The 17,961-nt window shown below is 40.1% G+C and overlaps 2 protein-coding genes across 3 annotated transcripts; one reads left to right on the forward strand and one right to left on the reverse strand.

Moving 5' to 3' along the window:
* Positions 1–856: 856 nt before the first annotated feature.
* Positions 857–5,647, reverse strand: LOC311060673 (caspase-6-like). Of its 2 annotated transcripts, none has more exons than XM_084078947.1 (7): positions 5,558–5,647; positions 5,034–5,061; positions 4,363–4,512; positions 3,708–3,784; positions 2,810–2,985; positions 2,510–2,657; positions 857–2,256 (listed from the first exon to the last, which is right to left on the reverse strand). In XM_084078947.1, the coding sequence occupies exons 1-7, from the start codon at positions 5,586–5,588 to the stop codon at positions 2,012–2,014; spliced, it is 855 nt and encodes a 284-aa protein (XP_083935073.1). In that variant the 5' UTR covers positions 5,589–5,647; the 3' UTR covers positions 857–2,011. The 2 variants fall into 2 exon arrangements, with proteins under 2 accessions (XP_083935073.1, XP_083935072.1); XM_084078946.1 differs by having other exon boundaries at positions 4,363–4,515; positions 5,558–5,638.
* A 4,188-nt stretch (positions 5,648–9,835) lies between these two features.
* On the forward strand, positions 9,836–17,051 carry LOC311055184 (uncharacterized protein; the record flags this gene model as incomplete). The annotated part of the gene is made up of 13 exons (XM_084071282.1): positions 9,836–9,884; positions 11,810–11,914; positions 12,216–12,533; positions 12,692–13,003; positions 13,243–13,515; positions 13,597–13,866; positions 13,954–14,220; positions 14,735–15,034; positions 15,139–15,217; positions 15,401–15,500; positions 15,590–16,003; positions 16,093–16,506; positions 16,596–17,051. The coding sequence occupies exons 2-13, from the start codon at positions 11,872–11,874 to the stop codon at positions 17,049–17,051; spliced, it is 3,246 nt and encodes a 1,081-aa protein (XP_083927408.1). The 5' UTR covers positions 9,836–9,884; positions 11,810–11,871.
* Positions 17,052–17,961: the final 910 nt, after the last annotated feature.

Genomic DNA, 17,961 nt, shown 5'->3' on the forward strand with positions numbered 1-17,961 from the left:
GTACATGCTTTTATGGAACCATGCACATTATGTTAACTTATTCATCCTTGACACGATAGTACATCAACAAATGGTTCAACTATCTCAGTGCTACACTGTCTTCAGTGTTGACTGAAATGCACAGAATGTTGGCAATGTATGAAGTTAAACTTAAAGAGAATGAAGACCTCAGTCCCAAAAAGTACACATTAATGAAAACACATCCAAGCACACATATAGACATTCATAAAAAAGACCAGAACAAAAAAACAGCCCCATTGCATTTCTTCCACTTTATTTTGATACTGGTGCCTTTTTATGACTAATCCATATCATCCAGTGTTTTGTTTACAATCTTGATAATGAAGTCAACCATGTCCTTTTAAAGAATATTGAATAATATAAAATAAATATCACAAATTTCTTGAGCTTGTTGAGCATGTCTACTGATGTCTGATATTATAATACGTTTATAATCTCTCCGATAACTTTCCTATCTTTATAGATGGGAAAACATGTTTTATTTATAATGTAAATAAAGGTGTGAATATTATACTTAATCTTGTCATTCAGGCTCTGTTACGTATTGCTCCCTGCACAGTATAATTGGAAAACAGCCATTTCAGTGCAGGGAGACAGAATAGTGATGGTTGGAGCAAAGAAACAGTGGTGTGCAACAGCCTGAGGAGTAACAGTGAGTTTAAATGGTCTACCAAACAGATCAGCTGTTTAACATGTCAGTTATGTAATCCATAGAGTATACAGCATCTTGCCTGAACTTGCTCGCAGGCCTAACATTAGCTGCGGTCTTGGACATTTCATGACTTTCATATGGTGTTTTCTTGATGCAAAGACAAATTACAAAGAACACAGAGGAAACCTTCCATATGGTTTATTAAAATCAGAAATGATTTCAACAAATATTCAAATGCAAACGTTACTTAATGTAGGATCGTTTTACCCCTCAGTTGTCGGTGGTATTATGAAAAATCCACCAACACAAATCTTTTTCTTAAGTTAAAGATTTTCTCCCACTGGTGACATATTGATCCCTGTTTTATTCACTGCACCTCAAAAACAGACATACTGGTTACAACTTAGTTCACAGAATAAACATTTAGCATCTTCTCTTCACACAGTTTGTTATCGTTGCTAAGGTTAAATAATGATAAATGACACGACTCTACTTGGTAGTGGTAAATGGATGCTTTAGATATTTGGATTACAAATGTGCACATTATCATAATCGATCTATGCTTAGAGTAGACACTTTTACAGTACAGAGTAACGGTCTAAAAGCCCTGTTGGTATCCACTAAAGGCTGTGCTGCTAGAGGAAAGATCCGTAGAGTTCTGAAGCTGAAGTTTTGGCCTGAGGGTTGAGGTAAATTAAATGCAATGTGGTCATGCAAATATTTAGGGGTCTTTCTCCAGACAGCATGAATGTACTCAGCAATTCCATGGCAATCTACACATTACAATTTAAGATAACTTGTGTGCACTTGCAAATTTTGGCTTAAATGTCACCTAAGTGTCGTACACATGGACAGGCCATGGTGAAACACAAATCAGTAGGCTTCATCCTGGCTGAGCACATTATATAAGTTTAATGGAAATCAGCCAATAAAATTGTGAGATTTTGCATGTGCAATATGACATTTGATCTGATGGTGGTGCTAGAGGAAAGGCCATGTGGTCACCAAAGTCTGTAGAGGCCATCATGGGGTTCATGAAGCTGCACAGCAAAATCTGGCCATAGGTGTTTGAGATAACTACTGCATGTTGTTTGGGACCAAAGTGTAAGAGTAATGCATGGATGGATGGACAGACACATTAATCATAGCCTTGTTACTAGTGGGGCTCAAACTGAAACAATAAAGCACAATTCATGCGATTGCACCATATAGCATATCATACAGTGATTATGACTGCCAAAAGACAGGCCCAATTTTGCAGACAGAATGGCAGAATGGCCTGCTAATTTTGTATCAATTGGCTGACAAATCTTGAAAGAATAAAGTTATACAAAGGGATCAATCTATACATTTTTGGGGTCGGAAGTAGAGTTTCTTTGTGAGCATGGAGTTGAAGCAGGGAACTTGTTTCTTCCCAATTGCATCCTGGTCTTTGCAATTCATAACACTCCTCATGGAAACTAGTCTGTTGACCAAAGTAAGAAGCTCTGTGAACTCAAGGGAATCTCCGAACCTCCGCAGAGCAGCAGTCAGATCCTGGATGTACCAAGAGCCATTGGTGGTCTCCCGGTGGGAATAGTATCCTGAACAAACAGAGTGGACAGGACAATCTGGATAACAAATTGTGCACCCATTGATCTGTTCTCCACTAATATAAAATTGGCGAGAAAAGTATTTCATTTTGCTTGCTCAGAAAAATGTATATTGTGGGAAGAAATACTTTCAAAACAATTGAAATACAAACAAATTGTGTGACCAAACCAATCACTCTAGCAGAGCCATTAGTATAGAGATGGCCACTATTCCTGTGTTTTATCCCAGCCAAACCAGCCTCACCTTCAGCCACGGAGTAACACATGATGAAGTCTGCCCCAGCAGGAAGTGTGTAGAGGACCCCAGCATCCACCACTACCTGGTTGGCACTGTCTACTACATCCGATTCCATCGGGGTCACTGGGTCATCATGCTTGTCTCCACGGCACGCCTGGCAATGGAGACAAGCAACTTGAATATAACCGGACAAAGCACATTTCAGGTAGATCATAGCAGAGATATGTAGCTGAAATACATATGTGTTGACAGATTGTTTTGATCAGATAGACGGTATGTTTCCAATAACATTTCATTTGACTATACCTGTAAGATAAAGATCTTTGGTTTCCCTACGAGGCTTCTGCACTTGTCTCCTTTGAAGAGAGCAGTGACATCCCGGATGTAGACCTTGTCGTCGAATGCGTACACATGGTCGTCCTCGCCGTGGCTCAGGAACACGCACACAAAGCAGTCGTCATCGGTATGGTTGTCCTCCGCAGCTGACAGGACATGAACCATTTTGTTAAATTCTATACTTGCAACCTACTCTAGATTGCAGGCCAACATTCTGCATATACCTTTATGTTTATTAATCTTTATTATGCTATATTTTAATCCATCTTATATTGTTTTTATATTGTACATTGTGTTATATGGTTTAACAATCTTATTCTTATCTAACTACTTACCTTGAAGTTGCCTACTGATGAATAAGCTGAACTGAGTCAAGCTAGGTTTGTACAGCAGCAGGGCAAGTCCTATCCTATTATCCTTCTATAAAATCCTACTATAAAATGAAGAATACTCCTCACTCCTCATGGGCACACATGGGCAATTGATTCCAGATAGAATCAACATGGAAATGTTGCAACCATATGGTCAGTGACAGCTCATTCACCCACAAGTGTGCCCCGATGCTCAGGACTTTGAGGGAAAGGGATATCATGACGTTTTTGAATGGGTACACACAATGCAGTGGGGATATTTCAAAAGGGTTGCTGACTGAGTGAAGTAAGAGGCTTATGTACTGTATGTCTTTGTTTATCTGAAGAAACACAACCTCTAGATGTTCAAAAGCAGTTACTATGTTGGTGTGAAGGGGGTATTAATCAGGTTAAGCTCCACAGCATGTACATGGTCATATGAATGGAAGTATCCCACCTGACACCTGAATAAAAAAAAAGGTTTATCCATGTAAACGTAGGCTAATCACTGTGCTTACCTCCAGTGATCTTGCTCAAGATTTCATCCTTTTTCAGGTTATCATAGGCCTGCACCTCAAAACCCAACGCCTTAAATCTACATCAGAAAAAAACAGAATCCATCAACATGAGGAAATGCTCCAAGAAAATATTATCAGCCAAACCTATAAGAGACTTCTACGTCTGAACAGGCGTAGAAATGTTTATCTGTCCGCCTTGATAGCTTTGGCATAATGCCGTCAAACAAAGACAGCAGCAGATATTTCCATTTTAATGAAGAAAGTAAATATGTTGGAGTGGCTTATTGTCGCTATCAGCCGAGGTACAAGGGCATATCTAGCAATTCAAAGGCAAGCGGTTTGAAAGGAGTTAGTGCTGTTTGTTAGGTATAGAGCTGTGCGTCCTTGAGGGGGTTTCAGGGGGTCCACAGCCAAATTCATTGTTTAACTTCACTATAATCAAATTCACATTATGACCATTTTATCAACACAAACATTTTACTAGTAACTAGTCCGTTTCAATATTATATTGTGTCAGTTTAATTACATTTAAACTAAAACAAATGCATCTTTATCTTTATCTATCAGGGTATCTAGGACAGAATCCTTTGATATGGAGGTTCATGACCTAATATAATGAAATCAATTTGGGGGTCCATGACATGTAAAAATGTACCTCGTCTCTAGGTTAGTTCGGTCAGCATTGGTCCCATAACGAATTGGCAACCCCTGTTTCCAAAAGAAGTATTCCTGGTTAAAGATGAGTGCTAGACCTCGTCGCCTGTGGTCCATCTTGTATTCTTCTGCAGGATCCATGGAGAAAGTGCTGCTTGATGGAGAAAACATAAGAGAAGACACAAACAAGATGATGCCGATTGAAGGTAGTTAGTGGAAGATCAGAATGTCCTACTGTTATGGCTATAGTGTTGTGTGCATCCTTGTTTCCACTCTCCTGTGTCTTCCCCAGGTACTGCCCTTCTAGAGGATAATAGACCCGGGTCAATCTCAGACAGGTGTCACTTGGTCATTCGACAGTCTGCCCTAAAGTAATGGCGTACAGAGAATGGGGGGTATACTGCACTAATTCACTGCACTAATTACAGTATATAGGGGTCGCTGAGGGTTAATATATTCAAGTGCACATTTTCTTCATTTAATGCTAGACTTTTATCATTACCTTAACTAATTATGTCTCCATGGTACTGGTCATTGTGTGAATAAGGTTCTGGTCATTGTGTCTCCATATCATGGTCAGTATTATGTTAGTATCATGGTCAGTATCATGTTCGTATCATGTCATTATCATGTCAGTCTTATTATCATGTCTTTCTGTACATAAACGCTTACCTTCTGGCATCTGGCTCATCTCTTCGGTCTATGGAATAAAACACATCAATGAGTAACCAATGTGTCAATTCATGAAACAGATATTATTCCATGTAATCACCTGGGTATTGTACTTTGACCTCACTGCTGGGTAGTAAAATATAGCGTCACGGATCACTCATACAGTAAGCCTTTCGGTTTTGCTTTAGTACTAGCAGGAACTAGTTTTCAATAGCTTTGCCTTTTGACAAACACATACTTATAACACCCGTTTTGCTGTCTGTAGCAGCAACACTCTCTGACAAATTTAAAAACAGAGCAATTAAGGCTAACAAAGGTGAATACAAGATGGACTAAACCTGTGCATTTCATAAATCACAAGACTGAAAGAAAAATATATATGTTTAAGGTACAGTAAAGACAGTTGCGCACAAATATGCCTATGAGAGAATCTGACAGATACCCGTATGCCTAATATACAGTAACAAGCATTGTTAATTTAAAATCAGTTACATTTAACAAAAAACAAGAAGTATAAAGCTTACCTTCGCAGCATTTAGTTTCTGGACTAGACATGATAGCAATACTTCCAGGCCAGCTCACAAGTAGCCGACTAAACAATGTCAAGCAAGCCCAACAGTTGACCGCATGAACTCACTTGGGGTGAGTAAAGGTCATTTCAAACGGTAAGTGTGACTCAGAGCGTCATTCAGATTTGGCAGGCGAAGCATGTGTGCTCATCACAGGCACACGCCTACCTGCCTCCGGGTAACATGCAGCTTGCTAAGCAGAGCACTTCTTGTTGCTGCTTGTTGTCAACTTGTCGCAATGATTACAAGGTTCAGGTTGATGCTCACTGTATGAAAGGCCTTCTAAAGGAGTCCCTTCAGATACAAAATTACTGTTTGAATCCATCTATCAATTACAGAATTCAAACCCCTGCCTACCCTTGCTTGTTTTCTGTATTCTAATTTTGAGTTCTATAACTTTGTGGAATTTTAACATTATGTGGAGGGTTCAAATAAGACCACTACAGTTTATGTCTCTTCATTCACTGTGTATTATTTTCCATCACATTTTTTCATTTTCATATTTTAAATGGTGCCAAAATAAATAAACTCTACCACTCTATCACTACTCTACCACTGACTTCTTGTGTGGCATTTCCATTGCTTTTAGGGACAGTTCAGTATTTGCAGAGAAAGGTGGAAGGGTAGTTGCAAATGTGGAATGAAACCCATGACCCTTAAGATCCAGTGAAGGTACTACCTGTCAGTAATGTTGCCCAGTCTACCCTGAAGCTATAAAACCATCACATCTAAATTTGTCTTATTACTCATAATGTAATAATGGTTGGTACTGTAATAACCTAAATGTAATAGAAGCTCATAATGTAATAATAAGCTCATAATGTAATGCATGTTTTTATACTTACCAGGATCTTGATAGCTAGTGTAGCAGTTCATAATGTAATAACGGCTCATATTGTTGAGGAAAGTGTTCATCATAAGTGATCATAATAATCTATCAGTATCATGGTCAGGATGATGTCAGTATCATGTCACATATTGTGTCATACTGACACACTTGATATTGTCATTGACATTGTACTGTAACAAAAAATTAAAAGGGGTTCAGTTAGTTATTACATACGACACTGCAGCCTTACGGCCTTACAGCCTTACAGCCTTACAAAAGCCTTAAAGCCTTACAGCCTTACTCACTGCAGCCTTAAGGCAGTATTATTATGGACATAATTACCATATCCTACTATCCTACTATAATTCTAGTAACCTCTGTGCGAGACACCCGGTTCTCCTCACTGGCTGGACCAATTGCTCTGATTTTGCACACAGCCATTGACCATTACCATCTGAACTTAACTGTGAAGCCCGTTTTTCGATTTCATCAAATCTCAGCTTCTTATTAGCGTTTTTGTGTCAAACACTGTCGCCATGGTTACGGGGCTGCCCAGCTATGGGACGAACTGCCTCCCGGGTTGCCAGATCATGTGCGCATATCCCCCCACGGATGCGCTGCGCCGACCGGGTATGGTCTAGTATAACTAATTTTACTAACATATAGCCCACAGGATACTGTATTCCTTAATGTAACCATGGCACAAATATAACAGATCATGTAACTTCGACTACGCCACTTTGGGAGTTTCGCCCAAAGAATCAATTAAAGTGCTAAAGTAACTAAGTATAACACAGGTTCGTTTGTAATTGACTGGAGCAGAGACGTGCTTCTCAAGGTAATCAATAATATTTATTATAAATGCCACAGTAATATTATCATGCTATTATACAGTACTTTAATTAAACAGGTAAATCACAATTTAAATCACAAATAAAGGTTAAACGAGTCAAAAGCACTATAATAAAATATATCAGTGAACGGCACAGTCAGACTGTAGGGGGGGAGGAGAGACGGAGGAGTTAGTACGGTGACACTTCAAACACTTCAAACCACTAAAAAAACATGCTTACACACAATACTAGGTGGGTTAGGTGCACACAAAACCACACATACGGCATGCAGTGGACAGTAAGGTCTCCCCCACAGTGCGACTGGTCGCCTCCAACTAATGGGGTACAGAAATGGCAATTAGATGGCAATTGGGTGATCGATGCAAAAGTAAAACCCAAAATACAGAAACTACTAACAAGAAAAGGGGCAAAGGCAGCAATGGAGCTAAGGAGCGCCTATAAAACAAAAGACAACAGTTAGCGCCTGAGGAACATACACCATTAATAAAATACAAAACAACAGTAAACAGTTTAAAAGCAAAACAACAGTCCATTGCCTACCTTGCTCAGACAAGCCAGTGCCCTTACAGAGTCAGAGAGCCTAGCTAGAATGAATGTATGAGCACCAGGCTTTATAGGGGAGGGATTAATCAGTGATTACCTACACATGTGTAATTGGGGCGTGGACCCAGAAGCCTGAATGGAGGCAGGTCTCCCTGTTACATTAATAATATAGTCAACAGAACAATATTCAACCCTGGTTGGTGCCATCTTGTTTCATCCTCCAGCCAGAAAATGCATAGCTAACCCTGTGCATGGACAATAATAATAATAATAATAATAATAATAATAATAACAATAATAATAATAATACTACATGTAATAATAATAATAATAGCTTGAATTTATGAACCCAAGGAGCTTTGCATCAAAAACAATGAACAACCAGCAAACAAAACACACAACCAACAAAACAACAAACAACTATTTGCCATAAGCCTGAGAGAATAGGTGTCTTTTCAAGGCAGCCTTAAAAGAGTCTAGTGTTGGAGCATGGCAAATCTCATTGGGAGAGAGATCCACATGCAGGGTGGGCGCTGCCACGGCTCTGCCCCCCAAGGTTCTCTTGCTTGTTATAGAGAACCTTTATGGGAATACAGTAGAGAGGAGGTCCAAGTCAGTGGACCGCAGGTTCTGTGACAGTGTAGGTTCCTGGAGGAGGCCTGAGAGGTACAGCCAGGCGTTACTTAACAGGAAGCCAGTGCAGTTGTTCACGGGTGGGGGTGATGTGCTCATAGACTGCCGTGGCTTGTTGCGGGTGAGAACCCTGGCAGCTGAATTGAGCATACGTGAGCATACAGCCCAGTTACCACTTGAGATAGAGAGAGAGAGAAAGAGAGAGACAAAAGCCAAAAGAGTGCCCTCTGTCAACTGTTCCTGATGCTCAACAGACTAGCATTAGACCCTCCTAACACTAATTATCATGACATTGACATAATTTCTTGACAAATCCAACCCAACCCAATCAGAAAAAACTAAATGATAAAATCCATTTGATCAAAACAACTAAAACCTATAGTAAACTTGAATACTCTCTGGCTCTAAATAGACAGTACACCATGGCAGAATATTTGACCACAGTGACTAATAAACTGAGAAAAAATCTTAATTTACCAGACACAGAGTGCACAGCCTGGACATACAGTGAACAAAACTAAATAGTATATTATGTATGTTCGGACGGGGCCTGTTGTGTACGAAACCCCAAAAATAACCTACTATTTAGTACGAAACCCTACTGCTCACTAAAGTAGGCTGCATGTGTAGTATGTCGTATTTAGCAAGACCATGGTTGCGTCTGAAACCACATACTAATGTATGCAGTTTCGGACGCAACCATGGTCTTGCTAAATAAAATATGCAAGTAACTAGAATGTTTATTTTCTAATTTTATCCCTTTTAAAATTAATTAAACCATATGGACACAAACAAATCTAAATCTAAACCCTCTAGACTTAGTAAACGGGACCTGAGTCTCTGTACTTGGAGCGCTTTCTTCTGTCTACTCCACACTCTACACCAAATATAAATCTACAAGCTCACTTATCATTACTCTTAGGCCTTCTATTAATATTTTACTGCTGTAACTGTAACTGCCAACAGAACTGAGAACAGCATTTCCCCCACAGAGTTAATAAAGGTCTATAATTTCCTCTTCTCTTCATAATACATACATGACTCTTGCTGGCTGTCCAGGTAGGGCTTGAAGTGCATTGTAGTAATAATAGTGACATGTAAAAGGTAAACAGCTTGAAAGTAAAGTAAGACAGTTATAATTAAGAAGTTTAATATATTTAGGCCTTAAGATATTTAGGCCTTAAGATCTGCACAGCTCATTGTTTGTTATTAATCAGAGAACCAATTGTAATAGCCTATACTGTATATCGTTATCACCATTAAAATGTATGCAGTTGCAGTCTGTAAGTAACACTCTCATGTGCTGTATGTGTCCAGTTCCTCATTCTGGTCAGTGTCAGACATAGTAGTTGTCGACAAGGCCACTTCACTTCAAGGAACTTCACTTCTCATATCATCCACCCATCTACTCAAGAGACTTAATGTAAGTGTAAAATATAATACTTTCAATATGATGGAATTGAATACATTTAAGATCAGAAAAAAGCAATAGAAAGTACTTTGCCACAAAGAATGATTGTTCTCAATATAGCTTTGTGTGGTCTGAAAAGCTAACGACAATATGTAGATTATCTGTAATACGGCACTGCATATAATGTGTACATAGTGGTACAATACATAGTGGTTCTCAAAGTGTGGTCTGGGGACCCCTTGCGGTCCTTGGGGGGTTTCCAGGGGGTCCCCAGCAAAATTGGTTAATTTAGCATCACAATCATTTAACCACTTTATCCATTTATATGTTGTGTATTCAAAAATAGCAGATCTACAAGTGACACATTTTTAATAATATTTTTCAACATAAATCTTCTCCTCTGTGGGTCACTGGGAAAACATTTTCTTATGGGGGTCTGCGGCCAAACACATATAAATTTAGGGGTCCTTGACATGAAAACGTTTGAGAATCACTGAATTATATGCCTTTTTATGTTTGCATAAACTAAATGTTATATTCTATTGGTTTATTGTCTTGTCATGGTTTCTTCAGCTCTGCTGTGTATGGAGAACACGTAATATATTCGTGTCTTCTGCACAATAGAGTCAGGGTTCAAGTATTGTAAAGCACATATACATTGAACTGTGTTGGTCTTCTCAGTCACTGTGTGTGTAAACTGGACCAATTCAGAAGTCTTAAAGGTCTTAGCTGTACACTATATTATTTGTATTTCTGGTCACATTGTGACCATCACAAACAAGGGAAAACCCACCAAATTCTACTGTGTCTAATTAGTAAGCCATTAAAAGGGTAAAGTCGTAAAAACAACATTTCTCAGCTGTGCCCATAAAATAAGTAAATTAGTATTAGTACCTTTAGAGCAATTTTAGAGCAATTTTAGAGCAATATTGTTCTCAAACTCTTATCCATGGGCCTCCCTTCTTACATCTGAAATAAACACCCAAAGACACCCACCCATGCATGTGTGTGCAAACACACACACACACACACACACACACACACACACACACACACACACACACACACACACACACACACACACACACACACACACACACACACACACACACACACACACACACACACACACACACACACACACACACACACACACACACACGTTTGTCATCTTTTTAATTGACAATGCAATACTGCACTTCACAATTATGTTACATGTGGGAGTTAGCTAAGTTAAAGATACAGGATAAAAGATACAGTACGGTATGATGAGTTGGACTGATATCACATTGAGAACACACAGGTAGAGACAGTGGATGAAAGCAAGGACTTGCTTAGAAATGGTCAGGAAAATTAGTTGGTATATTAATTTTATGTTAAAAGATTTTGACTACCTCAGGTTGGGAGACACTGTTCTAGAAAACAATGGGATATTACTGTACCAATTAGACAGGGAGGTTAAAGTTGTTACACATGTAATGCATGCTATACAGGAAACACAATAGGCCAACAGGAAATACTTTTAGAACCAGTGTTAAATGGATACTTACACTAGTGAGTGGATAGAGTACAAATAGAGGAACAAATACTAGACATGGTATCTCAATGTATTAATATTGTGGGCTTGCTTCAGTTCATTTACTCAAGTACTATACAATAATGTACTATGCTTGTACAATGCACGGTACAATTTTTAGGTACTTTTACCTTAAGTCCTATGTCATACAAAGCCGATCTACAATATGACACGTTGTGATCTTGCAGATCTGCTATTTTTGAAAAAGCTTGACAATGTTTGAAAACTTTTACTTTAGTACTCAAAGTATATTTTGATGCCAATACTTACATACATTTCAAGCTCCAATTTTCCAATACACACATACACACTAATGATGTGTATTGGTCAACACCTTTTCTCTTCTATCTACAATCTGCAGAATTGTTCACAACTCAAGCTTCTTCCTCTGTAGACAACGAGCCACAGTTGTCACAGAGAAAGATGTCTGGAGTTCTATGGTTCCTAATTGGCTGCCTGCTGCAAGGTGAGTTACTGTATACTCACTGTATTCTGGGATTGTGTAGAGACTGTAAGGTATCTGAGTTTTGGACTTGAATCGCATGACTTGGACTTGAATCTGACTCACAATTTTGGTGACTTCAGACTTGACTTACTAAAAAACAAAACATTGTTGGGATTTAACTTTCATATTTACGACTTGGACTTGGATTCATGGTGGTGGATGAATCAAGACACTTGTGTAGACACCCCCCCCCCCCCTATGTTTATTTGAAATGTCTTCTTTGATATATATCCTATTCAGAGACTTGTATTATGTGTTTCAGGTGCACTCTGCCAACAGTGGGCAGCCTTTATGCCTCAGAGTATGGAGGTTCTGAGTGGATCCTGTCTGACGATCCCTTGTTCCTTTACGATTCCAGAAAAATGGAATACATCATTAAATGACAAATGTAGAGGCAAATGGAGAAGAGGTTCTTCCAATGCTATACCTGGAAATCCGATTGGAAACGTAATGAATAAGGATTGCACTACAAACCTGAACATAGATTCTAGTTCCAGTAATGACTATTACTTCAGACTAGAATGTGACAACGAGCTGAAATATACTTTTGAAGATCAGCATCTGAAGGTATCGGTCAAAGGTAAGCAAAAAAAAAACTATTATTACAATTAACTTGTTACTGATCTACTGCATTTATTAGGAATGAAAGTATGGACTTAAGAGCTGATGTAATGACATACATGTAATGACATAAATAATGTCTATGTAATAATAAGTCCATATATGTCTTCATATTAGAAACACCACCCAAACCAACTCTAACACCAGATGCAGTGATTGTGAATGAGGGGACCACAGTTAGTTTAAGTTGCTCTGCTGTAGTCCCCTGTTCTACTCTGCCACCAACTCTGACATGGACCCCCAAACTGGCTATCAGTGTGGAGAAACTGATGGAGAAACAAGATAAGACTAACGTATTGATATCTAATATGACCGTCACTGCTTCTCGTCTCCTCCATGGACAGAAGATCTCTTGCACTGCTCGCTACAAACGACGAGCTGGCAACAAAGATCTGTCATCTGAAACAAAAATAACAGTCAAGGTTCGATGTGAGTTACTCTTTACTGAACATTACATTGCACTACAGTTTCAGTCAGTGGGCTGATATCTTATATTAGTTTAAAATGACCAGAAAGCAAATGTAACATATTTCTGTATCGATAGTGTTCCTGTAGCAAGTATTCTTTATTCTAATACTAATCGTCCTGACATCCACACAAACCCAATATAATAAGTATTTGTTATAGAAATATATCAGCAAGCTGGCAGACTATTATTCCTTTTGCAGATCCTCCCAAGAACACAACAGTGTCAGTCAGTCCCTCTGGTTGGTCAGCACAAGAAGGCAGCACTGTTACTCTGACCTGCAGCAGTGATGCCAACCCAGCAGTGACTAAATTCAACTGGTACAGAGTTAGTGGAGGTCAGGTGACATCAATGACAGAGGGAGGGACAAACAGTTTGTCCATCAAAGCATCTCAAGAGAACAGCTCCTTTTTCTGTCAGGTCAGAAATGTCCATGGAACTGGAAATTCGACAGTCTATCAGATAGACATTCAGTGTATGTATACAATATTATGAAACATTCTATATTCTGTTATGATTATATTGGATGCATACATAATGATATGTGTTTTTCTAGATCCTCCCAGGAACACAACTGTGTCAATCAGTCCCTCTGGTTCAGCACCACTAGAGGGCAGCACTGTTACTCTGACCTGCAGTAGTGAAGCCAACCCATCAGTGACTTACACCTGGTACAGAGTTAGTGGAGGTCAGGTGACATCAATGACAGAGGGAGTTACAAGCAGTTTGTCCATCAAAGCATCCCAAGAGAACAGCTCCTTTTTCTGTCAGGTCAGAAATGACCATGGAACTGAAAATTCGACAGTCTATCAGATAGACATTCAGTGTATGTATAATTTTATATTATGAAACATTCTATTCTATCATACTTATAGGGGATGCATACGTAATTAGTCAATGTTTTTTTTTCTAGATCGTCCCAGGAACACAACAGTGTCTGTCAGTCCGTCTGGTTCAATACAAGAAGGCAGATCTGTGAATCTGACTTGCAGCAGTGAAGCCAATCCAGCTGTGAATAAATATACCTGGTCTAAATGTACTAAAGGGGATCAGATTGTTATTGGATCTGAAAGCATCCTCATCCTCAACCAGACTCGTAGGGAACAGAGAGGGCTGTACCGCTGTGAAGTGATGAACATCCATGGAATGTCTAATGCAACAGTCATGCTTAACATTGAATGTAAGTACTGTACTGTGATCTATAGAATCTAGTATTGATGCTCCAATAATAAAATAAAATGATAATTTAACCACTGAACCCCCTCAAAAGTATGTATGTAGATTAGGAAACTCTGATCTTTTAAATTAGATCAGCTGACAATGACAGTTGTCATTGTCAGTTGATCCATTTGGTCCATTTAAAGCCTTGACTTGTAATGTTTTGATGAATTGAGTACAAAGGACCCCAGTGTTTAAAATCCTCTTAGCAGACCTTGTATTGAACTGTACTTTCCTGTGCTTTTTTTGGCCAAAACTAAAAAAATAAAGTATTCAATCAATCAACCAACAGGGAAGTCAACTTAGCAGTAAAGAGCTAGTACAAAGTTAACGACATACAGAATGTAGCATTGGTGAATGAGGTGAATTTCCTAATTAATCACATTCCCATTGGTGGGCAATAGGCGGAGAGGATGAGTCAGGGCATACTTCAATCAGTGCCACCATTTAACTTGCACATTTTACATTCTTAACAGTTGCTCCTGAGATCCTGGCCTCCTCTGGTTGCAACAGAACTGTGGACCAGATCAGCTGTTTCTGTGACACTATGGGAGAACCTTCTCCTGCCGTAACACTGTGGAAATTGGATGGGCAGCCTGTAAACCCGTCAGACAAGATTACCATCAGTCACAAACCTCTGAGCAACACAGCCCTGAGGAGCATCATCAGCATGGCCCAGCCACAGGGGAAGGGCGCACCCACTGTGGTCTGCCTCAGTCGCAACTCCATGGGATCTGCCAGTCATCAGTTGTATGTTCACGGCTTGGAGGTTCAAGGTTAATATGGGTTTTACTTTTGAGGCCTTTAAAAAACAGCAGACTTTGAATGTCCTATAAAGCAGGGATTAATCTTCAATTATCCATTGCTTGTTCAATCCTAGGGCAATCGACACTGCTGCTCTTCATTGTTATTGCTGTTCTAACAGCATTGCTAATGTGTGCTCTGGCGTTTGGTGTAAGGTAAGATGACAGCCTTGGATGTTTCTGTGGCTTTCCCCCAACATGCAATCAGTGTCAGTTTAACAGAAAACAATATCTTTCTTTCTGTTGTCACTCTTCATCTTGCAGTATTCTCAAACAATTCAAGTTGCAATGAATTCTACCATGTATGATTGCCATCTCAGTGTAAACTCTATTTCCAAGGGCTCATCGGATGCAGAGTAACAATCCATTGGGTCAGATCACAGGGAGGAGCAGTAATGTTGTGAGGAGACCATCCCTGAATGTTGGGGATGGAAATGAGGTAATATTATTCATGAAGTATCTTACTACAATCAGAAGACGAAAGCATCTAGCTGCATATCTATATCTAAGACTTGTTGTGGATTTCAGGTTCATTCCACATCAGAGGAAGACATCTATGTCAACAGCCCAATGCTGAGGGAGGAGGCAAGACAACAAAATACACCTTCCGATCTAACAGCCCTAAACACAGGCCCTGAACCTCTGTCCTCGTCTACAAACATCTCTGAGACAAACTGTACCAACCTGCCAAGTTCTGCACCAGTTGATACTAAAGAAGACACAGTCGAGACGAATGGAGATCAAAGTGATGTGTTATACGCCAGTGTGATTTGGAAGAGCAAGAAATCCTTGAAGACTCAGGAAGACATGATGGACGTGGTGGAAGCTGGCAGCTTGTACCTGGATGAGGAGAGGGGCATGCCAGGAAATACAGGCAGATATCACCTAAGTAAAGCACTCGAGATGGAGAATCTGGATGATGAAATGGGGTCTGGAAATGAGGTAATATTATTCATGAATTATCTTACTACAATCAGAAGACGAAAGCATCTAGCTGCATATCTATATCTAAGACTTGTTGTGGATTTCAGGTTCATTCCACATCAGAGGAAGACATCTATGCCAACAGCATCATGCTGAGGGATGAGGCAAGACAACAAAATACACCTTCCGATCTAACAGCCCCCAACACAGGCCCTGAACCTCTGTCCTCATCTACAAACATCTCTGAGACAAACTGTACCAACCTGCCAAGTTCTGCACCAGTTGATACTAAAGAAGACACAGTCGAGACGAATGGAGATCAAAGTGATGTGTTATACGCCAGTGTGATTTGGAAGAGCAAGAAATCTGTGAAGACTCAGGAAGACATGATGGACGTGGTGGAAGCTGGCAGTTTATACCTGGATGAGGAGAGGGGCATGCCAGGAAATACAGGCAGTCATCGCCCAAGTAAAGCACTCGAGATGGAGAATCTGGACGATGAAATGGGGTCTGGAAATGAGGTAATATTATTCATGAATTATCTTACTACAATCAGATGACGAAAGCATCTAGCTGCATATCTATATCTAAGACTTTTTGTGGATTTCAGGTTCATTCCACATTAGAGGAAGACATCTATGCCAACAGCATAATGCTGAGGGAGGAGGCAAGACAACAAAATACACCTTCCGATCTAACAGCCCCCAACACAGGCCCTGAACCTCTGTCCTCATCTACAAACATCTCTGAGACAAACTGTACCAACCTGCCAAGTTCTGCACCAGTCGATACTACAAGAACAGGTGAAGACACAGTCGAGACGAATGGAGATCAAAGTGATGTATACTCCAGCGTGATTTGGAAGAACAAGAAATCCAGGAAGACTCAGGAAGATGTGGTGGACGTGGTGGAAGCTGGCAGTTTGTACCTGGATGAGGAGAGGGGCATGCCAGGAAATACAGGCAGTCATCACCCAAGTAAAGCACTCGAGATGGAGAATCTGGATGATGAAATGGGGTCTGGAAATGATGAAGCCATTTATGCGCAGGTTAAGAAGGCCACATAGTAGGTGCACACCATTTGTGTTTTTGTTTATTGTCTCCGCCAGGAGTTTATAAACAATAAACTACTTCTGCTCTCGTACTGTGAGGACGCTTTTGCTGCTCGCTCTGCCCTATGCTTACATTCCTCTGCTGATATCCATGTTTTTTATTTTTATTTTTTTCCCTGAGAAACCACGAATGGATCCTGGATATTTATAAACCCATGGGACTCTATTTCTTCTATAGATACAAGCCATATTTCTACTATTTTTCGACCTATTTGTCGACCTCCAGTGACTGGGTGCGTGGCATATAGCCAAAGCTAATTAGCATCAGGATGTACCCGACTTTTTCAACAGAGGACTACCAAAAATTGCTGCAAAGGATTGCAGTGCTGGAAACGGAATTACACCGTTTAAGAGTGAATGTGGAAGTGAATCAACATTATGGAATTCCACAGTCTCAGAGCAACGGACAAGACCATGCCAACAAGCAGCCACCTAGTGTGGTTTCCGAGAAACCCCAGGACAAGGCATTCTCATGGAACACTTTTGGGGCAAAGCCAAAGGATTTGAAGGGGCGAATAACTGGCAGAACTCGGAGCCCTGTGATTACAGATCTGACCGGCTGGCCTGCGCTACCACCCGCGCGTCACCATCATCGATGCCCCCGGACACAGGGTACCGCGTCTTCTACCCCCCTTCAACAGTGGAAAACTGCCAATGGGAGATCTACAAACAAATCTCCCAAAACATCGAGTGCTGAGCGTCAACAGTGGAAAACTGCCAAAGGTAGATCTACAAACAAATCTCCCAAAACATCGAGTGCTGAGTGTCCTGTGCAGCTGGGAAACAGATTCACCCCATTGCTCCAGGACCCCAGATGCCCGTCTGATGGCAGACAAAACAAATCTTCTTCACCCAGCAGGGTAAG

This window comes from Gymnoscopelus microlampas (genome assembly GCF_963454915.1).
Source record: "Gymnoscopelus microlampas genome assembly, chromosome: 2".
NCBI lineage: Eukaryota > Metazoa > Chordata > Actinopteri > Myctophiformes > Myctophidae > Gymnoscopelus > Gymnoscopelus microlampas.

What these genes read in the sequence shown, in the direction of transcription:
- LOC311060673 (XM_084078946.1), bottom strand. Translation starts at nt 5,588, where the DNA reads ATGTCTAGTCCAGAAACTAAATGCTGCGAAG. An exon ending in GATGAGCCAGATGCCAGAAG is followed by an intron (nt 4,516 to 5,033) that starts GTAAGCGTTTAT and finishes TTCTCCATCAAG; the next exon opens with CAGCACTTTCTCCATGGATC. An exon ending in GTGTTACTCCGTGGCTGAAG is followed by an intron (nt 2,257 to 2,509) that starts GTGAGGCTGGTT and finishes CTGTTTGTTCAG; the next exon opens with GATACTATTCCCACCGGGAG.